General features: G+C 45.3%; 1 protein-coding gene across 1 annotated transcript; it reads right to left on the bottom strand.

Annotated features, from left to right (window-relative positions):
* Window positions 1–15,825: 15,825 nt before the first annotated feature.
* LOC108935990 (deleted in malignant brain tumors 1 protein-like) lies at window positions 15,826–24,637 on the bottom strand. Its single transcript, XM_029251887.1, has 11 exons — window positions 24,479–24,637; window positions 24,037–24,342; window positions 23,558–23,860; window positions 22,231–22,542; window positions 21,006–21,320; window positions 19,657–19,971; window positions 19,150–19,473; window positions 18,714–19,019; window positions 17,748–18,050; window positions 16,568–16,853; window positions 15,826–15,892 (listed from the first exon to the last, which is right to left on the bottom strand). The coding sequence occupies exons 1-11, from the start codon at window positions 24,612–24,614 to the stop codon at window positions 15,826–15,828; spliced, it is 2,973 nt and encodes a 990-aa protein (XP_029107720.1). The 5' UTR covers window positions 24,615–24,637.
* Window positions 24,638–24,698: the final 61 nt, after the last annotated feature.

The raw sequence follows: 24,698 nt of genomic DNA, 5'->3' as shown, positions 1-24,698 counted from the left end.
GAACGGCCTCCCTGATCTGAACCCGAGCGGTGAGTTGTTATTGGATTTCTGTGCTAGTCACGGTTTATCCATAACGAACACCATGTTCATGCATAAGGATGTCCATCGGTGCACTTGGCACCAGGACACCCTAGGTCGGAGGTCGATGATCAACTTTGTAGTCGTTTCTTCTGACCTTCGGCCATATGTCTTGGACACTCGGGTGAAGAGAGGGGCTGAGCTGTCAACTGATCACCACCTGGTGGTGAGTTGGATTCGATGGCGGGGGAAAAAGCTGGACAGACCTGGCAGGCCCAAACACATAGTGAGGGTTTGTTGGGAACGTTTGGCGGAGGCCCCTGTCAGAGAGGTCTTCAACTCCCACCTCCGACAGAGCTTCAACTAGGTCCCGAGGGAGGTGGGGGACATCGAGTCCGAATGGACTATGTTCCACGCCTCCATTGTCGGGGCGGCGGTTCGGAGCTGTGGCCATAAGGTCTCCGGCGCCTGTGGCGGCGGCAATCCCCAAACACGGTGGTGGACACCGGAGGTAAGGGATGCCGTCAAGCTTAAGAAGTAGTTCTATCGGGCCTGGCTGGCTCATGGGACTCCTGAAGCAGCTGACGGGTACCAACGGGCCAAACGGAGCGCGGCTCTGGCAGTCGCCGCGGCAAAAACTCGGGCTTGGGAGGAGTTCGGTGAGGCCATGGAGGAAGACTTTCGATCGGCCTCAAAGAGATTCTGGCAAACCGTCCGGCGACTCAGAGGGGGGAAGCGGTGTTCCACAAACACTGTTTACAGTGGAAGTGGTGCGCTGCTGACCTCAACTGAGGATGTCCTCGGGCGGTGGAAGGAGTACTTTGAGAATCTCCTCAATCCCTCCGACACGCCTTCCGTAGAGGAAGCTGAGGCTGGGGACTTGGAAGGGGACTCATCCATTACCCTGGCTGAAGTCGCTGAGGTAGTCAAAAAACTCCTCGGTGGCAAGGCTCCGGGGGTGGATGAGATCCGCCCCGAGTTTCTCAAGTCTCTGGATGTTGTGGGGCTGTCTTGGTTGACACGCCTCTGCAGCATCGCGTGGAGTTTGGGAACGGTGCCTCTGGACTGGCAGACGGGGGTGGTGGTCCCTCTTTTCATGAAGGGGGACCGGAGATTGTGTTCCAACTACAGGGGGATCACACTCCTTAGCCTCCCTGGGAAAGTCTATGCTAGGGTACTGGAAAGGAGAATCCGACCGATAGTCGAACCTCGGATTCAGGAGGAGCAATGCGGTTTTCGCCCTGGCTGGGGAACACTGGACCAACTCTATACCCTCACTAGGGTGCTGGAGGGTTTGTGGGAGTTTGCCCAACCAGTCCATATGTGTTTTGTGGACCTGGAGAAGGCACTCGACCGTGTCCCTCGTGGCAACCTGTGGGAGGTACTCCGGGATTATGGGGTTCGGGGCTCGCTGCTACAGGCTGTTCGTTCCCTGTATGACCGGAGCAGGAGCTTGGTTCGCATTGCCGGCAGTAAGTCAGACCTGCTCCCGGTGCATGTTGGACTCCGCCAGGGTTGCCCTTTGTCACTGATTCTGTTCATTATCTTCATGGACAGAATTTCTAGGCGCAGCCAGGGAACGGAGGGTGTCTGTTTTGGTGGCCGCGAGATCTCGTCTCTGCTTTTTGCGGACGATGTGGTCCTGTTGGCTTCATCAAGTCAGGACTTGCAGCATGCACTGGGGAGGTTTGCAGCCGAGTGCGAAGCGGCGGGGATGAGAATCAGCACCTCCAAATCCGAGGCCATGGTTCTCAGTCGGATAAAGGTGGATTGCCCCCTCCGGGTTAGAGGGGAGTTGCTCCCTCAAGTGGAGGAGTTTAAGTATCTCGGGGTCTTATTCACAAGTGAGGGAAAAATGGAGCGGCAGGTTGACAGACGGATCGGTGTGGCGTCCGCAGTAATGCGGTCATTGTACCGTTCTGTTGTGGTGAAGAGGGAGCTGAGTCGTAAGGCGAAGCTCTCAATTTACCGGTCGATCTACATTCCTACCCTCACCTATGATCATGAACTCTGGATCATGACCGAAAGAATGAGATCGCGGATACAAGCGGCAGAAATGAGTTTCCTCCGCAGAGTGGCTGGGCGCACCCTTAGGGAAAGAGTGAGGAGATCGGAGTAGAGCCGCTGCTCCTCCGCATCGAGAGGAGCCAGTTGAGGTGGCTCAGGCATCTGTTCCGGATGCCTCCTGGACGCCTCCCCTGGGGAGGTGTTCTGGACTTGTCCCACTGGGAGGAGGCCTCGGGGCAGACCCAGGACACGTTGGAGAGACTATGTCTCCTGACTGGCCTGGGAACGCCTTGGGGTTTTCCCAGAGGAACTGGAGGAGGTGTGCGGGGAGAGGGAAGTCTGGAGGACTCTGTTCGGACTGCTGCCCCCGCGACCCGGCCCCGGATAGCGGAGGAAGATGGATGGATGGATGGACTCCTAATCACATTCCTAATTTTTTTTTTTCTAAATAAAGAGTTACATTAATGGAGTAGGTGTGTGAAGGTTTGTCCATTGTGTAACATATGATCTCCAGTTTACAGTGCATGAACATTTACACTTTGCATGAACTTCAGAATTTAATTCCTCTCCTAGATGATCAGACTTACAAGCAGAAAATATTTTTTTCAGTTAATGATTATGAGAGAGCCTTTTAAATATAATAGATTTTCAAAAGTTCTAATATTTGTGAGGGGGTGTGGTGGTGCAGTGGTGGAGTGGCTTGGACCGGGTCCTGCTTTCTGGTGGGTCTAGGGTTCAAGTCCTGCTTGGGGTGCCTTGTGATGGACTGGTGTCCCATTCTTTATGTGTCCCCTCCCCCTCCAGCTTTATGCCCTGTGTTGCCGGGTTAGGCTCCGGTTCCCCGCGACCCTATATGGGAGAAGTGGTTCAGAGAGTATGTGTGTAGGTGTAATATTCTGAAAATTAGCAGCATATTGAATAAATTCTGGCCTAAAGTTCTTTAATTCAAGGGTAAATGCATGTTATAGGGTAAATGTTTATACATGATGGACATTTAATCTCTTCATCAGGTATGGAAATATGTTGAAAACTACAAAGATATTTTAATTAATACCGAACAGTAATACAAGAATGATTTACTTCTTGCTGTATTTCTCAAACCAGAGATTATACAAAACATCCTTTTAGATATTTATGCAATTCTCCACAGCTAGAATGAAACTCACATTTTTCTTCCTGAATCTGGGGCTTCACAGTCGGCTGTAGCCCCTTATCCAGCAGCCACATTGGTGTCGAACCCTTCACAGTGGGAATCAAAGATTCAAGTTTATACACTAAATGATGCAGCACAAGTTGTTTTTCACCTGTAAAAGTGTGTTCCCTGTTCTTCTTGTTTCTCTCCACTGTCTTCTTGTACTTCCAAGTTCAGGTTAGAGCTACAAGATGGTCAAAGACCCAGAATCTACAGGATCTGACCCCATCTACCTACATCTCAGCAAGAACATGCAAATCCTCCATCTCTTGCTACCTTCTAATCCCATGTCCTAAGGTTCCAAAATCAAAAACCTGCCACTTCTCAGTCTTGCCCTGGTCGTCATGGAACAAAGGCCTCCTGCAACTCCGAACTGTCGTGTCCAAATGAGAAATACTGTAATGTCCGAAAATGGTCCAAAAGTACAATGACCACATGTGCAGAGTGTGTTTATAAGTGCACAGTGCAAACTGTAAAGTAGAGCTGAAACAATGAACACGGGACAAGGAGACACACAGCGTATTGTCACAAAGGTGACAAGTGACACACAAGTGTGTGAGTAGAACTAGAACAAGGAGGTACGACGACATTCTGGACTTGACCTCTGGACCTGTACAGGTGCACACGGGACAGGCACTCGGGACTGGAACAGAAACACCTACGGAACAAGACTCGGGAAACAGGTAACTAAGGTTGACTAGGAAATCATTAATGAGCCACTGGTTAAGAATCTGCAGTTCAAGCCTCAGCTGTTTCTTCCTTTTATACTTCACTAATAACCAGACTGTGAACAGGAGCACAGGTCTGGCTCAGCGGCACTGAGTGGCGCCTCCTATGGCCCCTAGAGGTATTGTCCCTGTGGGTCGTGACACAGACTGCTCAATCCCCTCTGGCATTCAAGCAGAATCACACACACACACACACACACACACATTTTCAGAACCGCTTGTCCCATACGGGGTCACGGGGAACCAGAGCCAACCCGGTAACACAGGGCGTAAGGCCAGAGGAGGAGGGGACACACCCAGGACGGGACGCCAGTCCGTCGCAAGGCACCCCAAGCGGGACTCGAACCCCAGACCCACAGGAGAGCAGGACCCGGTCCAACCCACTGCGCCACCACGCCCCCTCAAGCAGAATCATCAAAAGAATTGTTTCTGGACCCAATTTAAATTTTTATTTACACACTTTCCTTTTGTATTGGCACTTGAGCAACATATAGGAGGAAAACAGAATGTGATCTTTTTATGATCTGCTTGTACCCCATTCCTTTGTTAAATGAAAATGTAAATGTCCACTTGGACCAAAACACACAAACACTCTTGGATCCAGATGTCTGTTAATATTTCGATTTGTACGTAACTCGAGAGTCCCTTTTACCATGTTAGTCAAAAAAAGCTGAATAATACATACATCCTTCCACTTTTTAGGTTCAGTACAAACTTTAGATTAAGCTTTAATGAATAAAAATGCTCTGCAACATTTCTACACATCTATTATGAGAAACCACTTGTCCAAATCAGGTGCACAGTTTCTGTAATCGATCCCAAAATCAAGGCATAAGAAAGAAAACAACCCCTGATGTGATGCCTCTAGACTATGGAGTAACACTTTTGTTTATTTTTATTGATTTCAAAACTACTTTAAAATTAAAACTCATTTAAAATTACTGAAAAAAGTATAACAACATCTCCACAAACTCCCATGACCAATTCTGAACATAAACATGCATCTTGGTTAAAGCTGCAGAAAATAAAAACACCTCCTCAGACTTCTTGTGTTAACATTTTTATTAACTTTGGCCTGCACTAAAATAAATGCAAAAGGAGTGAAAACAAGGATACATTCTCTCCACAAACCACTATCCAGTGAAAACTACCATCCAATGCAGCATTTTGCAGCCGTATTTTGGCACTGATATCGAGAACACCAGACAGGAGTAATAAACATGGTAAAACTGCAGGAGCCCACAGAGTAAAAGCCACTTTAACCTCCATTGTGTTCCTGCACCTTCTGTGTACATTTTTTTACCATCTAACTGCACAAAGCAAACACGCAGGTCGTTGCTCATAAATTTTGGAAAATAGTGCGCAAAATGTGAATAAAATACATACATAAGATGGGCAACATTTGCAATTTCAAAAAATAATAATTTCAGTGTTAATAACACACAATAGCAGTGTATTAGACATTTCTACATGAACGTTAAGAATTCACATTTGCGGTCTATGCTGTTAATTGTTTAAATGTCTCAACACTCAGTAAATTTAAGTCTTTTACATCTTATTAAATCTGCACATAAATCACAGTTTCATATTTAATGAGCACTGGATAAATTTCATCAAAGATATAGGGTACAAAGGGAGTGTGGTGGTGCAGTAGGGCAATGGGTTGGACGCGTCCTGCTCTCTGGTGGGTCTGGGGTTCAAGTCCCGCTTGGGGTGCCTTGTGACGGACTGTGGCCTTTGTCCTGTGTTGCCAGGTGAAGCTCCGGCTCCCGTGACCCCATATAGGATAAGCGCTTTCAGATGATGTGTGTGTATATGGTACAAACTTGACTATATTCATTACCTGTATGCTACAAAATTTTTGCCATCAAAATCTTTTAGCATGTCTCATTTTAAATCACAATCATTACATTCTTAGACAATACCTTCAAATGTGTATGAGGCACTAAAAGAATGAACAGACTCAGAATTGGTCCACTGTGGCTTTAGTTTCAATATACAGGTAGTCCCCCGATTTACGATGGGGTTACGTTCTGCGAAACCATCATAAGTAGAAAAAGCATTTAATACACCTAACCTCCCGAACATCACAGCCTAGTATATGTGCGATGGCCATTACGGGCTTGCCACCTTCATGCTGGGCAACTATCTTGATTTACTCCTCAATAGTAATTGTCTTCCTCTCCGTCTTCCCACCAGTAGGAGGAGACACAGATGGGTGTTTCTGAGACGTTATGGAAACACAAAACACAACATAGATATGGGGCAGAAAATCCAACTGTTTTTGAGAAACCCCCCATCTGTGTCTGTAAACAACCGTTACTCTACACCAGTGACCACGTGGCACACTGGGAGATGCTGATCGCTGTTGCTACCCAGCATCACAAGAGAATATTGTACTGCATATCGTTTGCCTGGCAAGAAAAAAAAAAAAATCAAAATTGTACCATTGTAAATCAGGGGGAAGGGGGTGCGGTGGCGCAGTGGGTTGGACCACAGTCCTGCTGTCCGGTGGGTCTGGGGTTCGAGTCCCGCTTGGGGTGCCTTGCGACGGACTGGCGTCCCGTCCTGGGTGTGTTCCCTCCCCCTCTGGCCTTACGCCCCTGTGTTGCCGGGTAGGCTCCGGTTCCCCGTGACCCCGTACGGGACAAGCGGTTCTGAAAATGTGTGTGTGTGTGTGTGTGTGTGTGTGTGTGTGTGTAAATCAGGGACCACCTGTATACTTTCAAACTAACTAAAAAAGCACAAGAGCGTAAAAAGAAATTTAAATTTGGATGTGTATTATTACAATAGTTTATGAAAATTTAATTGTTGATGAAAAATAAAAATTAAGCATCTTAAGTTACTGTTACCAGCTACTTTAGAAGCATCAGATCTTAATGAGCCTGTTGGTTTGAAGCTTTGGGCAGAAGGACCTTCAGACTCAGACTGGGCTGTCAGTCACAGAGAGATTCCAGAACTGCAGACGATCCTCCATCTCCCACATCATCATAGTCAGTGTGGTCAGGATCAGGGGGTCCCTCACCAGGGGGCAGAGTGGTTAACGCTTTCTCTCCTACAGGGACACAGTAGGTGGCACAGTGACACACATCCTTGTACACATCAGAGGTAGTGCTCAAGTGAATAGACTGTGATTTGAAATTTTTCAAAAATAATTACTGAATTAAAAAGTACTTGTTGAAAAATTTAAAGTAAAAAGTACCACAAAAGTAAAACATTTTAAGTACCAAAAATAATGCTGGTAACATATCAAGAGCCATTTCTGTTCCCACAGTCCAGATGCTTAAGTTAATTTTTAAAATAAAAGCGACCCAAATAATTCAGGAAGAATTTTAAAGAAGCTCATAAAATTCTCCCATAAGAAAAGAAAAACATTTACATTTATTCATTCAACAGACGCTTTTCTCCGAAAGAGACTTCCAACGTAACACCATGTAGTACGTAGTGTTTTGCCCACACCTTATTCACCAAGGTCACTTACACTGCTAGATACACTACTTCCAATGAGTCACTCATCCACACAGCAGTGAAACACACTTTCTCTCAGTCACTCACACACACTATGGGTCACTTTTTAGCAGTCAATAATCCACCTGAACAGCATGTCTTTGGACTGTGGGAGGAACCTGGAGAACCCAGAGGAAACCTACTCAGACATGAGGAGAACATTGAAACTCCACACAGACTGAGTCAGATGAGAATCTACGCCTGAACACCCAGCGATGTGAGGTGGCAGTGATACCCTCTGCACCAACATGTCACCCCATTTTTAACTTTTTAAATAAGATTTTTTTTAGTTGCTTCTACCACCACTTCTGAACTTGAGTGAACTGGGTTGTCAGTGAAGGTGGGACCAAAGTAGGGAATAAACTGGCTGGTGAAGAATAAACTAAACTGAAATCCACAGAGGAGAGCTGACAGTTAGGAGAAAATACTACAGTACTGGGTTTGTGCTATAAAAGACAAATGGTTTTAAGAAGTTAAAACAGTAAATGAAAAACTTAAAAGAGTGTGATAGAAATGTAGAAAAGTAAAATTATTTGCTTTCTTTTCAAATGTACTTGTGAAAAAGTTAAAAAAAAAAAATTTCTCTTAAAAGCACACTTTTTTTAATAGGAAGATAGTAATGAGAGAAATTCACATCACTTGTGTGTACAGAGAAACTCACCTGGTAAAAAATGTCGACTCTGTTCTACACCCACAGCATCATCATAGTCCTCCGCTGTGTCTTCTGTCCCCATCAGTCCTGAACGTGGAACAGAGAAGCCACTTGGTTCTTTAAGGATATTAAATGTAACACATTTCGAAAGTGGTGAGATACTTTTATATTAAAAGAAGTTCAGTTCTGTCAAAACTAGTATAACTATCATGATATGATTATCAAATAATATAAATATTAATTAACATTAACTGAACTGGTTTTTCATTTGGAAAGCTTGTTGATGTAATTAATAAATCATACATTCTGAAGACTGTTGCAAACCCGGCTTCAGTGCCTCAAAGTGGCGCAACAGTGGCAATGGCTGTCTGGTAGCTATGGCGGTTGGATATACTCTGTATATCCTGGCAGGTTCAACCATGCCGCATTGGTACCGGACTATCGGTCATGCAGGTGGATCGCCTTAGCAGAAGCGGGCGTATGGTCCATCCTGTAGAGGCTGGAAGCTAGCTAAACTGAAGAGGTGCAATGGCCTGCCCGCCTAGCCAGCGGGGTGGCGTCATTTTCTGGCTAAAACAGCACGAAGAAATGGGCCTCAGTACCCTGCACGTCAATCGGACCGTGCCACGGCGGCGGTACGCCATCCGAGCGACGAGAGGCCGCTAAGAATCTCAGGTTCCAAGAAGCTGCCGCGGAACAGGACTAACCTTGCCATTTGCACCTACAACTGCAGGTCTTTGGCAAGGGGGAACGGATTGAACCACCTGATGGAGGAGAAGATGAAGATCAGATGCGACATGTTGGGTCTGTGCGAGACTCGGCAGAAGAAGGAGATGAGTGCGAGGTGGGAAGATGGATGCGCTGTAAGACTAGGAAAAGCGGATGGTAGCAGATCAGTTGGGGGTGTCGGGTTCATCATAAGCAAAGAATGGACTACGAAGATCGCCTCATGCCATTTTGTGTCATCGCTTATCGGAGTGCTCAACGTGAACCTCTCGGGAAAGGCCACCCTTAAGATCTTCCAGACCTACGCTCCCACCAGTGCCAGCGACGACGATGAAGTGGAAGAGTTCTGTCGCCAGCTAGACATGGTCCTAGCTCGGAAGTCCACTTACACCGTCGTGATGGGAGACTTCAATGCAAAGGTCGGAAAAGGGAGGCAAGGTGAAAGGTATGTTGGAAAGTTTGGAACTGGAGAAAGAAATGAAAGAGGGGAACGTTTGGTCACTATAGTAGAGGCGAGAAAAATCTACATCGGGAACAGCCTGTTCAAGAAGAACAGCGAGAAAAGATGGACCTGGATAGCCCCTAACGCTGCACATCGCAATGAGATCGACTACATCCTGGTCGACAAGCGGCGCATTCTGCAAGACGTCTCTGTCGTAACGCCATTCAACACCGGCAGCGATCACCGCCTGCTCAGGGCCAAGATTGTCATCGACAGGACAAAGGAGAAGAAGACACTGCAGCTGACGTCGAGGGAAGAACGTGTGAAGGTCTACGATGGAAAGCGACTGCAGGAAGCGATGGAGAGGAAATCCTGGTGCCGAATTGACGGAATTGACGATGATTATGACTCACTGATCGAGAAACTGAAGGAATGCTTGAGGGAGGCAAAGGAGGCGGGCCCAAGGGAGCAGAAGGGAAGAATCTCGGAAGAAACCAAAAAACTTCTTGAGAAGAGAAAGAACATGAAGAGGACTGCGGAAGATCACTTTGAATATTCCATTCTCAGCAGGGTGATACGACTGCAGCTGAAGAGAGACTTCGAAAAATACCGGATGGAAAAGCTCCTGAAGGCTGCCGAGGAAAGGAAGAGCCTCAAGAAATGTGAAAGGGGGATGGCACTTTATAAATCGGAAGTGACGAAGCTGAAGAACTCGGATGGTGCTACAGCCGATGAAAGAGGCGAGGTGGTAAAGATCTGTAAAGACTTTTACACTAAGCTTTTTAAATCTGCTGTGAAGATTGAACCACCACCGTCACTTCAAAGGAAGGAGAATGTGCCCCCCATTCTCGTAAGTGAGGTTGAAAGGGCCGTCAACTTGATGAAGAAGGAAAAAGCACCGGGGAAAGATGGCATAACATCTGAAATGCTGAAGTTGGGCGGAGAACAGCTCTGGAAAATCCTCGCCGAACGGTTCAGTCACTATCTGAACACATGCAAGATACCATCGCAGTGGAAAGAGTCGAGAACCATCCTGCTGTATAAGAAGGGAGATAGAGAAGATCTGAAGAACTATCGTCCCATATGCCTCTTGTCCCACATCTACAAGCTGTTCACGAAGATAATCCTAACACGATTATCAGAACACTTGGATGGACAACAACCAAGGGAACAAGCAGGCTTCCGAAGAACCTACAGCACGATGGATCACATCTTCACTCTGACCCAATTGCTGGAGCGAGCGAAAGAGTACAGGCTGCCACTATGCGTCGCGTTCGTGGACTATGAGAAGGCCTTCGACAGCGTCGAGATCAACGCAGTGCTAAAGTCGTTGGAGATGCAAGGAGTCGAGGCGCAATACATCGAACTCCTACGGGAGGCGAATTCCGGATGTACCACCGACATCGCTCTGCTGTCGTCGCCGATTAGAATACCAGTCGAGAAGGGCGTCAAACAAGGAGACACCATCTCTCTGAAGCTCTTCACCACATGTCTCGAGCAGATCTTCAGAGACATCGACTGGAAGGGCGGTGTAAACATCAACGGCGAGCTACTGACCCACCTCCGTTTCGCTGACGATATCGTCCTCGTCGCCGAAACCACAGATCTACTTCAGACCATGCTAACTGAGCTAGACATCAGAAGCTCGAGAGTAGGCCTCAAAATGAACCGCATGAAGACCAAGTTCATGCGGTCAGATTACGCAACAAGGGGCCGAATAGTGGTTCAAGGCGATGAAATAGAGGAGGTGGAGGAATACGTCTACCTTGGACAAGAAGTAAATATGCTTCGAGACATGGAGAAGGAAATCTCGCGGAGAATAAGGGCCGGATGGAAAGCGTTCAACTCCATCAAGGATGTGCTCAAAGGAAAGTTGGATAAGACCACCCGCGCGAACCTCTTCAATGGCACAGTTTTACCTGCAATGTTATACGGCAGTGAAACTTGGGCCACCACGAAGAGAGAAGAGCAAAGGTTGGTAACTGCTCAAAGGGCGATGGAGAGATCTATGCTGGGAATATCACTAAGAGAACATATCCGGAGTGAGACGATCAGAGAGAAATCCGGCGTGAGGGACGTCATCAACGAGTACGAGAAGCAAAAGTTGAGATGGGCCGGACACGTTGCTCGGTTCACCGACAATCGGTGGACTCGCGCAATTGTCGAGTGGTATCCGCGTGAGTGGAAAAGGCCACGCGGAAGGCCTCCAAAACGATGGATTGACGACATAAGAAAAACGTTTGGAGCTACGTGGATGAGGAAGGCGCGATCCAGAGAGGAATGGAAAGCGTGCTGTGACCAGCGGAGTCGATTCGACGCCCGATAGTCTGGTCGGTCAAGTGATCAAGTGACATTCTGAAGAGGACATGAAGGATCAATTCAATGTGTTATGAACAAATCTCCACTGCGACAAAATGATAAAAATATTCATACATTTAATCCTTTTTAATACATAAATTAATTATATTTGAACCTCGAAAGAGAAAAACTGCTTATTTCTAATTTCAGTTTTAGTGTCACTTCCATTCATTTTTTCTTAACTGCTGTTCTCAAAAAATTCACTCTAGACTGAATTCTTACTTTGTTAATATAGAGCAGAATCTTTTATGATAATGACAGATTATGTTTGCAGATTATTCACTGATATTAGTGATACCCTGGTATGACCTGCAGCCCCCAACGGAAACCCACCAGCACTCCTCTCCAGAGGAACAGCATCGTCATAGTATTCTTTCTTCTCATCTGTCCCTGAGAGTAATAAAGAATGAGAAATGTATGTTTTTTTTTAATTATTATTACAATATTCTGAAATAAAACACAAAAAGACAATACATGAAAGCAACATGTGAACACAGAACATAATTAAAAGGAATTATGCTCAGATGGTATCAGTCGGACTGTCAGTAATAGTTCCAGTTTAACTAGAGAACACACACCACACACACCACACACACGCACGCACGCACGCACGCACGCACACACACACACGCACGCACACACACACACGCACGCACACACACACACACACACACAAACAAGCCCCTACCTGAGAGGGGGTCTCCCTCACTGTCCTCCACATCTTCGTACCCAGAGGGCACATCCTCAGACAGGACACTTCCTGTGAAGGAGACACACACTCAGTCCTGTCCTCAGAGAGAAGATACATGAAGTTCTCTCTGCTGATGCCTCACACACTGAGAGAAGACAGGATGTGTGAGGTTCGAGCAGCTACCGCCCACACCCTGGAACGCTAACTGACACTCTTATCACCAACATCCTCTTCCTCCCTATTGGCTGCTGTCTCTCTTTACAGCACTGCAGCTGCGAGCTCCTCGTGTGGTTTCTCAGCTCCCATCACATGGTTACAGATGGAAGCCTAACAGTTTTTCATACCTGCCAGACTAATTTTTTATCTACAGAAGGTATCATCTCATTGAGAGACATTTGAAATATGCACATGTAACCGTTGGAAAATTGTGGTTTTCTGCAAATTTCTGCAGTTTTTTTGTAAATATACATTTACATTCATTCATTTAGCAGACGCTTTTCTCCAAAGCGATGCACATCTTATAGAAAATACAATTTGTGCATTGCATTAGCAGAAAGAGACATAGCTGCAGATGTGTGGCTCTTAAGCACAGTTAGTTTCTTTCCTTCACCATATGCAGCGACGTTCATCACAGTAATAGCTGCGTAAAACTTTACCAGGAGATGGTAAATGCATTACCATGACCTTATAGTATGGGTATCTTTTCACCAGTATCCCTTTATATACATTAGATGTTCAAGTTTATAATGGTGAACTGACAAAAGCTGAATTTCTAAACTGTGAAAGATTCCCAAGTACACTGGATCCTCAACTTACAAGCACTATTCAGTCTGTTAGTCTGCTTGTAACTCAATTTGTTTGTAACTCCAAGGTCTCTGTTATAAATCCTGGTGAAGAACGCCTGAGGTTCCCCTTCCTTGAGTGCTCCAACTGCACTCCTTACATGTGCTCTACAGTCAGGACTCCGAATAAAAGAGGAAGTTGACTGTAGAACCACTTTGTACAATGTTGTTTATGTGGCACTACTCATAGTTTTCTCGATTGTCTCAGTTCTAAACAGCAAAACTGCTCCAACATCGTTGTCCTTTGCTGTGTCTTTTATCTAAAGCTTTGCAGGTAAAAACTGGTTAAAGTCACTTTTACCATTAAATCAGAATCAATTGGAGTTATATAATATGGATGTCCCACCATTTGTTCACAGGTGAGATTCTTTAAATACCTCAGATAAAGGAATAAAAAATGAAAATGTTCTATGTCTCGCCATCCTCCCGATATTCCAGTGGCCTTCAGGGTCTTTCAGAAATAAAAATTAGGTTGTGAGGTTGGTTGCATTATGATTTTGTTATGTTTTATTAACTTTGTATTATGTTACAGTTAAAACTAAATTAAAATCACTGAAAATAAAGGTATTTTTTCTTCCCAGCCTCCTATAGCTTATCACAAGAGGGTTTGCAGTGTTTACCTTCTAGGCACTTTTCAACTTTTTTCGTATTCTGTTCACTCTCAATAAAAGCTTATTAATTGTGACACGTCACATCACATTCCTAAGCCCTTACAGCCACTGTATGTTTTGCCCTTTAAAAGAGTATCTGTATGGGCCAAAACTACATTTAGTAATATTCCATGGTAATTTCCTGCCTGAATAATGAATAATGAATGAGTCATTGTTAAAGTACAACATTTTGCCAAATAATGTGAATGCTTTTTGATTTCTGTTAGCTACCTTCTTTCCAAATATGAAGAGGACAATAAGATGTTGTCACCTTTTCTGGGGTTTCTGTGCGTCTCTCCCCTGGTCAAGTTGTACTCTATCTCTTCATAAATGGCCTCATGCAGAGGGGTGAGACCCCCCTGATACAGGGCTGTAGGGGTGGAAACACAGACAGTAAAATCATTTCATTTTATCAGAAGCCCTTAAAAGGCCAGATCTGTCCAAGTGAACTATGCTGCTTGTGTATGAAAGATCATGTAATCAGCAGTGTCCTTCTGTACCTCTCTTCAGAACCCTGTTCTGGTACAACTGTCCAGCCAGAAGCACCAGCAGTAGGAAGAGCAGAGCCCCCAGCACCAGGAACACCACAAGAGGGATGGACAAGGGTGTTTGGCGTGGTGCTTTGGTAACATCTGAAGGAGTAACATAGAGAGAGCTGCATAATATATTCCTGATAGAGAGCACAGAAAATATGTAATTCATCTGCCCACTGTCAACATGCACAAAAAGTAAGTGAAAATACCTGGTCTTGCTGAGGTTTTACTTGTGGATGTTCCTGGAATTTCTGAAAAACATTATTTGGTGGGTACATATAATTATATATGTAGTAGGTATGATTAAGTCACCCAAATGTACACTGAAAATGGTTACACAAAAATTTTACTCCACCTGTAGTAGATGTGAATTCAGAAGATATGCCTGAAAAATTGAAAGAAAATCAGTCTAAAATGAATATTTTGCTGAAACAAATTTGGATTTTTTTTGCCTCCCAAAAGCTGAGCAGCGCAAGACATGTACATTGATTGTTTTAGCAGATGCTTTTCAGTCTATAAAAATTAACTGAAATGAAAGCGACGTAAAATGTGGCATTTAACTGATGTTTTTATCTAATCTGCTTTAATACGTTACACAAAACTCCCTACTTCCTCATGGTGGGAGGAAACCAGCGTATCCAGAGGAAACCCTCACGATCACTGAGAGAACATGCCAACTCCAGGGAGACTGAGCTGGAATCAAATCCACTTTTAATTCTCACAAAATTGGTGTTATGAGACACCAGTCCTACCGACTGGGCCACCATGCTGTACAGACCAGAGACCAGAACCACCATGTGGTCTTCATTACACTATAAATATAATATAAATATATATATATATATACACACACACACACACACACACACACACACACACCATTTGAACAGCTTGTCCCATATGGGGTCGCGGGGAGCTAGAGCCTAATCCGGCAACACAGGGAGTAGGGCTGGAGGGGGAGGGGACACACTCAGGATGGGACGCCAGTCCGGCACAAGGCAGCCCAACCGGGACTTGGGCCTCAGACCCACTGGAGAGCAGGACTCGGTCCAACCCACTGCGCCCCCTTCCAATTTAATCATTAACAATGAAACCCCAGACACAGCAACTTGTAATTATACTTTTGTTTGAAATCTCCCTCATTATATCTTTTACGGATCTTTTTGTTAAACTGTTGATACGACAGAAATCCATGCTGAGAGTGATAAAGCTGCACAGTAATTCTCACCTTCACAAGTGACACCAGCATCCTCTTTGTGAGAGCAGGAGGTCCTGTGGTCCTGAAGAGAGTGAGGACAGTCCCGCAGGTGGAGCTCACTGCCCCAGCACTTTACCTCATTCAGCCAAATTGGACCGTTTCCTCTCCCAAACGCAGCATTCCCATGAGCCTTCAGTGCTGTCCCACAACCCAGCTGTCTGCAGACCACCTGGGCATCATTTATGTCCCATAAGTCATCACAGATGGTCCCCCAGGAGCCCTCATACCACAGCTCCACCCTCCCTGAGCACATCCTGTTGCCCCCCTGCAGTCTCAGGGGCAGGTAGCCTAGAGGGTAAATAAAGACTGTGACTGACCACAAAGCAGCAAGATACTCTGACAAAGAATGACATAGTGGACAAGTCTGAACTGAATGTACTCTGGAACATAGTTTCTGGTTGTTAATTTTAATCTAATATGTATGTAATGTTAATAAGTATATTCTCAAACTAGAGCAAATGGGAAGCCTTGTCAGAACCACAAAACCACAGTTCTTTCAGATATGAACATTGGACTTCCACATAGTCTTTGCAGATCATTAATTAAGTCATCAGCAGTCATAATCTCCTGAGTTATGATCAGTTTTGTAGCTCTCTACCAACACCTTTTTATGTAAACGTTGTTGAATGACTAGTGTCAAGACATCTCTAACTGTGATACTGAGATTTTAATAACTAATAAGACAGAAACACCTTTCCGGGTTATACCAACCACTGCTATCATGTCCATTAACTTCAACTTCACACAGAGTCAGGAAGTCAGGTTCTGGAAGGACCACGTTGACATAGCGTCCCATTGTCCAATTACACTGGAACGAACTAGACTCTCCTGCTGCGATGGAGGGAACCACTGCACATCTGAAATGTGGAATACATTTAAAGTTCTACACATCTTAGATTAAACACATTTGATGGTAAAAAGTGTTTCAAAATCCATGCCAATAAGGATAACAACACTGTGTACAGGGGATTCTGGTTGCCATTGTCATCCAGGGAGTTTCCAACACGAATCTCTGCTCCATTAATTCTCTCCGAGCAGCAGTCCCCTCTGTTGGTGATGGTCACTGAGGTCACAGTGAAAACATCCTGCAGGTCCAGCCTCCACCATGGTTTGGAGTCCTGCTTGGTGTGAGTGCAGGACCCATCTGTATACTTTGTATTTCTGTTTCCATCAATAGCATTGCCAGCAGCACCATAAGAATCATATTGGGACGACTGAGTTGCCGTTCCCTTCAAAGCCACATTTTTTTCTGGAGAGAGAAGACAGGTGGAGAAATTTAATTCCCACCGAATTATGTGGGTGACTCTATAAATACTGGAAAGTTCTCCAGTCAAAATACCTTTGTCATGTATATTTACTCACACACTTTCAACAGCATTTCTTTCTACGGCAGAGTCACAGTGGTCTGAAACCTATCCCATAAAACTAGTGCGCAAAGCAAGCAGCATACACCCCGAATGGATTTATTGCAAGATCCTTCATATGTATAATTTTAATAATTCATTTTCATGCTCTGAGTAAGATTTCTCAGAATTTTCCACTAATGAATATTTTTTCAGCTCACACCTTTATCCGAAGCAATTTACAGTTAACAATTGTCCAAAGCAATTGTTAACAAACTAACTTTCTTACAATTATTTACCCATTCATTCAGGAGGGTAGTTTTTACCAGAGCAATTCAAGGTAATTCCTCAATGGTATTATAGCAATAATGGGAAGTGAGACATGAAAATGTAGGCTTCTGTTCACAAGGCCATGTCTTTATATTTATATAAAGTGATTGAATGTCAGAGGGGGGTGCGGTGGCGCAGTGGGTTGGACCACAGTCCTGCTGTCCAGTGGGTCTGGGGTTCGAGTCCCGCTTGGGGTGCCTTGCGACGGACTGGCGTCCCGTCCTGGGTGTGTCCCCTCCCCCTCCGGCCTTACGCCCTATGTTGCCGGGTAGGCTCCGGTTCCCCGTGACCCCATATGGGACAAGCGGCTCTGAAGATGTGTGTGTGTGTGTGTGATTGAATGTCAATGTACCGTGCCAGGTGTCTCCTGTTCAAGGGTTAGGTCAGTGCAGTGATAAATACTTGAATTTATGGAATTAGCAAAAGTACAGAACCAAGCTCTGGAAAACAAAGTAACAAAATTATCTTACGTTCACAGGTAATTAGGGCCACTTCACCATCATCACATTTATTCTGTCCCCAGGGAGAGGATGGACACTGCCACAGTGTGGAGTCCTGTGGGCGACATTCAACAATATCTAGCCAGTTTGGAGCTCCATTTAGTCGAGATTCTGTACTAGAAACAGTTCCACTCTTCCCACAGTTGAGTTGCTGACATATTACACTTGCTGTATTGGTGCCCATTTGATTGAAACACACGTTTCCCCAGGTGCCATTGTAGTAAACCTCCACCTGCCCAGAGCAACCTTCAGCCAGTCTCAGGCCTTTGTACTCTGCAAGGAAATGGACAAGAACTTGATATTAGCAAGAGCACAAGACATCTGTAAGAACCACCACACACCAAATGAGGACACCTGGTGCCAGTCAGGACAGTTAAGTATAAGGCACCAAACCATCGCCTTCCCGCTGGGAAATCTTAATCGAAACAACTCTTCCCTTTGCACTCGCTTGTCCTCCGAACTTGTTTCTGTTCTTTGTCCCACCCCTACCTGCTCCCCTTACTGGCTCCATGACTCCCACGGTAAAGACCCGCTACTTTGCCCCTTTCGATTACGTCTCCGGATTCTCGACCCCAAATAACGTTCCCCAAACGACCTGACCCTTTGCCTGTCCCTGACTATAATATTTGCCTTGTCCCTCCTGATCGCAGAAAAGATCCTGCGTTTGGGTCCACCATCCTGCTTGTCAACTCTCAGTCTTAACAATGTCACATCACCAAAAACTGGAAGAATTGAATTATCCATCTGGATAAACAAATTGCTAACATTATTTAATTCATATTTGAAAATTAAAATTTTTGTAAGAACTAGAGTAGGACCACGAACCATTGCTACATTATATTTTTCTTCATTATATTTTAGTGCAAGGTATTATGAAAACTCAATCCCAGAATATCTTCTCTGTTTACCAGGTCTTATGTTGTGAAAAGAACTGACCTGAACACACAACTCCTACATCCTCCTTGTGAACGCAGTCATGGTTCCCCCACTGTGAAGAGGGACAGTCCCACAGAGATGATTCGTTCCCCACACAGCCAACCTCATCCAGCCATATAGATCCATTTCCTGGACCAAAAGAGGTGGAGCGGAGAGCCGTCCCACACTGGAGCTGCCTGCACACCACCTGAGCATCATTCAGGTCCCAGGAGTCATCACACACTGTCCCCCAGGAGCCCTGGTGGAACACCTCCAGCCTCCCTGCACAGCCGCCCTCATCACCCACTAGCCTCAGGGACCTGTGTTCTGGGAGAAGTGACAAAAAAGAAGACACCTTGTATTTGTAAAACAGACATAACATTTAATAACTAGTGCAATCCATCCATATCCAAACAATATTCATTATGAATTCAATTTAGAAGTCATGTGTACTCACTGGAACACGATATGGACACATATGAGCTGGAAATGCAGCTGAACGTGTGTGGAGCACTGCAGTTGACAAGGTGAGACTCAGTCCCAGAGCACTGATACCCTGTGAGACACACATCAGTGTCCCCTGTCCCAGACATGGAAAAGTTGTAGATCCTCACTGCAGAGCCACAACCCAGCTGTCTGCAGACCACAGAAGCCTCCCTGATGCTCCAGGAGTCCAGGAGAACTTTGCTCCACGTATGCTGGTACTGAACCTCCAACTGACCCCCACAGCCACTCTCTCCAGACAGTCGGACCGTCCCATTGAGGGTTGAGAGAGATGATCCTGTAGAAACATCAGCATCTCTTACAGGGTATCTTGCAGAGCCAGCAGTTTATCCTGTGCTTAGTATATTTTTTGCAGAGAGTTTAATAGGAAACAGAGCTGATTTACAAAAGATTGTTTCTATACAGACATGTGACTGTGACCCCTCTCCTATAGTACAGTGTTGAGCACAGCACTCCTCACCAGTACAGATGACTCCTGCATCATGTTCATGAGAGCATGGAGCTCGGTTCCATGAAGAAACGGCACACTGGGACAGGTGTGTTTCCTTCCCGTGACACTCAAACACATCAGCCCAGATGGAACCCTTGCCCTTTCCAAACCAGGCCTGTCCTGGCACTGCCACAGCGCTCCCACAGCCCAGCTGCTGACAGAGGACATTGGCTGCTCTCAGATCCCAGGATGCATCACACACTGTGCCCCACTCAGTGAGGTACTGTAACTCCACCCTCCCGGAGCAGGAGTCTGGGCCGTCCACCAGTCTGCCGTTTGTATGCCCTGTATGAAGAAGAAGGACACAGTAAAATATTATGAAAATAAATACCACTGTAAATGAGGATTTCACAAAAATTGCAGCATCCGGGCTTTCTTGGGGAGTGAATAATAAAAAATGTCAAAAAAATCTTTGAGTTTATTTATATTTGGATTTTCTTGAATCATTTCAGAACCGCTTGTCCCATACGAGTCACGGGGAACCGGAGCCTACCCGGCAACACAGGGCGTAAGGCCGGAGGGGGAAGGGGACACACCCAGGACGGGACGCCAGTCCGCCGCAAGGCACCCCAAGCGGGACTTGAACCCCAGACCCACCGGAGAGCAGGACTGCGGTCCAACCCACTGCGCCACCGCACCCCCTTTTTTCTTGAATCATCTTCCTTCAAAAAAAAAGTTTTTAAAATTTGTTTCTTGCAGAGTGAAACCTATTTTTATTTACATGGCCAGCTGATATTTTGCAGTAAAGACCACACAAACAGAATAGTAGTGTGGAACTGAATTAATTCCGTTTGTATCCACAGTGTTTACAGTACAGATCTTGTGGTCCTTAGTAATGGTGATCAGTAATAAAACTTCTGGAAATCTATCTGTTGAAACTGTCAACAATCAACAGCGTATTAAGGGTGTGAAGACAACGCATCATTATTTTCAGCTTTTCCATTAATCATTTAGTGGACACCTTTGACTAAGGCAGCCAGCAATTATAAATCACACACTATCTGAAACCACTCGTCCCAAGTAGGGTTGCGGTGAACTGGAGCCTAACCCAGCAACACAGGGCGCAAGGCTGGAGGGGGAGTGGACACACCCAGGACAAGCGGTTCTGTGTACTGTTTTAATACACATACACAGAAACACACACATTTGCTGAACCGCTTGTCCCATACGGGGTCGCGGGGAACCGGAGCCTAACCCGGCAACTCAGGGCGTAAGGCTGGAGGGGGAGGGGACACACCCAGGACAGGCGGTTCTGTATACTGTTTCAATAGTTATGTGTCCAACAAAGTAGATGATGTACTATGTCCTTCAGCCCTTACCAGAACACACGAGTCCCACGCTGTCATCACGTGAGCAGCTCTGTTTCTTTGTGGATGATTTCGGACAGGAGTAAACATTTGACTCGTTCCCTGTACACTGAATCTCCTCTGTCCACATTTGGTATCCCCCCTTCCCAAAGGCAGACCCTCCCAGCACCTTCGCAGGGATCCCGCAGCCCAGCTGCCGACACACAACTTCGGCATCCTGCAGGTCAAAGTCAGCGTCACACACTGTGTACCAGGTAATTCCATGCTGGATCTCCACTCTCCCTGAACACAGGTGTGTACCCTGTACCAGTCGCACATCTTGATGACCTGAGTGTTATAAAGAAATAAGCTTTTTATTTGTCTTCTTGTAATTTTCTGTTTTACTTATTTATGAATTACTTTTAGTATCGCCCTTGCTGGCATGCTGCCTCATGCAACAGAAGATGACATATAACACAATATGTACCTTCCATCACTGTGCTAACAAGAATTCTGTAAAAATAACCTGAACTGCAGTAAATGAATTTTGTGGGAAAAGCCAGACAGCGGAGATAATCTTGAGGATAATTGTTAAACAAAAAGTAAAAGACACAAAAGCGGTGATGCCTGGCAGCTCATCTCTCCTGAGAAATATATTGTGGCGCGCAGCGCCGTGGGTTTGGATGGGGCGAAGAAGGACGCGGAAGCAGCGTTCGTAACGAACAGTTTATTTGAACACCAGCACAAAGGGAATAATGCTCTCGGTCCGAGGACCCCTTTTCCCTCCAGGACCTGCGCTTATAGCTAGTCTGCTTTAGCGCCCCTCCACTCTCTCACACACTGCGACACACTGTCACCCTACCATTTTCCCCTAAAGTGCCCCCAGTGGTTACACACATTTAACATTATTTCCCATAATGCAACTATTTACATTTAAACAGTAACGCGGGTCGTTACAATATAATTAATATAAAAATGTTGATCTTATACTATGAAATTTTATAAATATAGCTTTATGGGCTTATGAAACTGATTTAATGAAAAACAAACCACAGAGTACCTTGTATCTGATGAAATTTGACTGTATCTCTGAGCTGCAATTTTTTTTTTTATACATGCCATTATTAACTAAAAGTAGATGCAGAAACATCACAGATACTAAAAGAGGGTGAGAAAACTTGTTTTTAGGCCTGCAGGCATAAAGCCCTGTGACGACCATTTACAGCCAATTATCGATGGAATTCTGATGGTTTCCTACCTGAGCAAATTACTCCAGCATCTTCAGCATGATCATCGTTATGTTCACCCCATTTTCGTGATGCACAGTCCCTCAGTGTTGACTCTGTGCCTTGACAGAAAGTATTGTCTATCCAGATCCTCCCAGTTCCCGGTTCAAAGCGAGCATTACCTGGTGCTTCTACAGCATCTCCACACAGCAGCTGTCTACACACCACTTCAGCATCCTTCTTATCCCAATGATCATCGGTCACAGTTCCCCATTGTCCTTGATGGAGAACCTCCACTCTACCCGCACAGGGACTGTTACCGTCCACCAGCCTCACATCACTGTCTGGAAGAACACAGAGACGCTCCAGTGAAGTCATTTACATACTAGTTAAGATTCTGTCACCCTGTTCTCAAACTGCTATGAATTGCTATGTATAATATACACAGCAGATGAGCCACTTTTCACATCAGAAATCTTGCCTAGAGGAGCGTCAAGCTGAATACCTTCCTGACAGATACCACATGCTATCAACTTCTTAGCTAATACTATATACAGTGGATATCATAAGTCTACACACCCTTACAGAAATTTCAGCTTTTGATTATGTAAAGGATGAAATCAAGGTATGTCATATCAGACCTTTTCAATATTTTCTCCTTCAATATGAGCCTTAAATGTATGTCAGCCCCTGGTATAGACTACAGAGTAGTTCCAATCACCTTTGCTCTTATCTGCCCTCCTTCCCAGCAACAACCTCCCTTGACAGCAAACATGAGCTCTCTAGTGGACTCAAAATCCATATAGAAAGTAGAAACCAAGCATCTGAGCAAATTTTCAACTATATTTCTAACTCCTGAACTGGAGTTTGTAGAAAGGAAATTGCTGGAGAGAAGTATCATACCAAACCCCTGGCCACACCCAGCTGTCATTCATGCACAATGCATATAAAGCCCCACTGAACTCCATGCTGCCTGTACACTGTTTTCCATAAAACCCAAACCCTCCACCTTCCCATTTTCACCTCTTTTGTATCATGGGTCCCAAACAGTGAGCTTAATAATCTTGCTGGATTGCAGGAGCGAGTTCTTCAAATAACTGCAAGCCGCCAAATGAAAGTGCAAAAAGCTTCCACTCAAGTGCACAAGCAGCCAGACGCTTCGAACAGCTGAAATATTACATATACTTGGTATTTATTCATTTTACTAATGCGTTTCACTGTTCTTGCAGTGAAGGAATGCCTACATCACTGTAATTCGCTTCAAAGTTTAAGGCTGGGATTCTAACAAAATAAAGAAACATAGTTCTTTTAGCGTAATGGTAACTCACATCCCTGAATCAAATAATTTCAGCAACTTACGTTCACAGGTAATACTGGCGATGTCATTATCACCACATGTGTTCAGTCCAAAGGGAGAGGATGGACACTGCCATAGTGTGGAGTCATGCGGCCGACATTCAACGGAATCCAGCCAGTTTGGAGCTCCTTTCAGCTGAGATCTTGTACTAGAAACAGTGCCGCTCGTCCCACAGTTGAGTTGTTGACATATTAGACTCACTGTTCTGTGATGCATCTTGTTGACACACACGTTTCCCCAGGTGCCATTGTAGTAAACCTCCACCTGCCCAGAGCAACCTTCAGCCAGCCTTAGATCCTTGAATTCTACCACAAATTAAGAAAAAATATTATAACGTTGGCAACAATCACACTCTCAGACCCACTGCATCTCTGCGTTACTGGAAGCAATAAAATCATAGTTACGGATTGATACGGAACCACACACATTTTACACATTTCCTTTTGAAATTAATGATTAAAATAATGACCACATTCCATACCTGAGCACACAACGCCTACATCTTTCTGATGTCCACAGTCATGCTGTCCCCACTGTGCAGAGGGACAGTCCCACAGAGATGATTCATTCCCCACACAGCCAACCTCATCCAGCCATATAGATCCATTTCCTGGACCAAAAGAGGTGGAGCGGAGAGCCGTCCCACACTGGAGCTGCCTGCACACCACCTGAGCATCATTCAGGTCCCAGGAGTCATCACACACTGTCCCCCAGGAGCCCTGGTGGAACACCTCCAGCCTCCCTGCACAGCCACCCTCATCACCCACCAGCCTCAGGGACCTGTGTTCTGGGAGAAGGTACACAGGGAAGAAGATACCATGTTTTGTATTTTATACTTTTAACATTAAATAGCTAGTCTAATAAATCCATATCCATATAATACTCATCACGAATGTGCTTTATAATGAGTGATCAGTACTCACTAGAACACACTATGGACACATATGGGCTGGAACTGCAGCTGAATGTGTGTGGAGCACTGCAGTTGAGCAGGTGAGACTCAGTCCCAGAGCACTGATACCCTGTGAGACACACATCAGTGTCCCCTGTCCCAGACATGGAGGAGTTGTAGATCCTCACTGCAGAACCACAGCCCAGCTGTCCGCAGACCACAGGAGCTTCCCTGATGCTCCAGGAATCCAG

The sequence above is a fragment of the Scleropages formosus genome, chromosome 5 (genome assembly GCF_900964775.1).
Source record: "Scleropages formosus chromosome 5, fSclFor1.1, whole genome shotgun sequence".
Classification (NCBI taxonomy): domain Eukaryota; kingdom Metazoa; phylum Chordata; class Actinopteri; order Osteoglossiformes; family Osteoglossidae; genus Scleropages; species Scleropages formosus.
This window is presented reverse-complemented; position numbering and strand designations above follow the sequence as displayed.

Coding starts and splice junctions, on each gene's coding strand:
- LOC108935990 (XM_029251887.1), bottom strand. CDS start 24,614: ATGTCTGGGACAGGGGACACTGATGTGTGTCTCACAGGGTATCAGTGC. Junction 24,343..24,478: donor TGTGTCCATAGTGTGTTCTA/GTGAGTACTGAT, acceptor ACCTTCTCCCAG/AACACAGGTCCCTGAGGCTG. Junction 19,020..19,149: donor TGTGTCCATATCGTGTTCCA/GTGAGTACACAT, acceptor CACTTCTCCCAG/AACACAGGTCCCTGAGGCTA.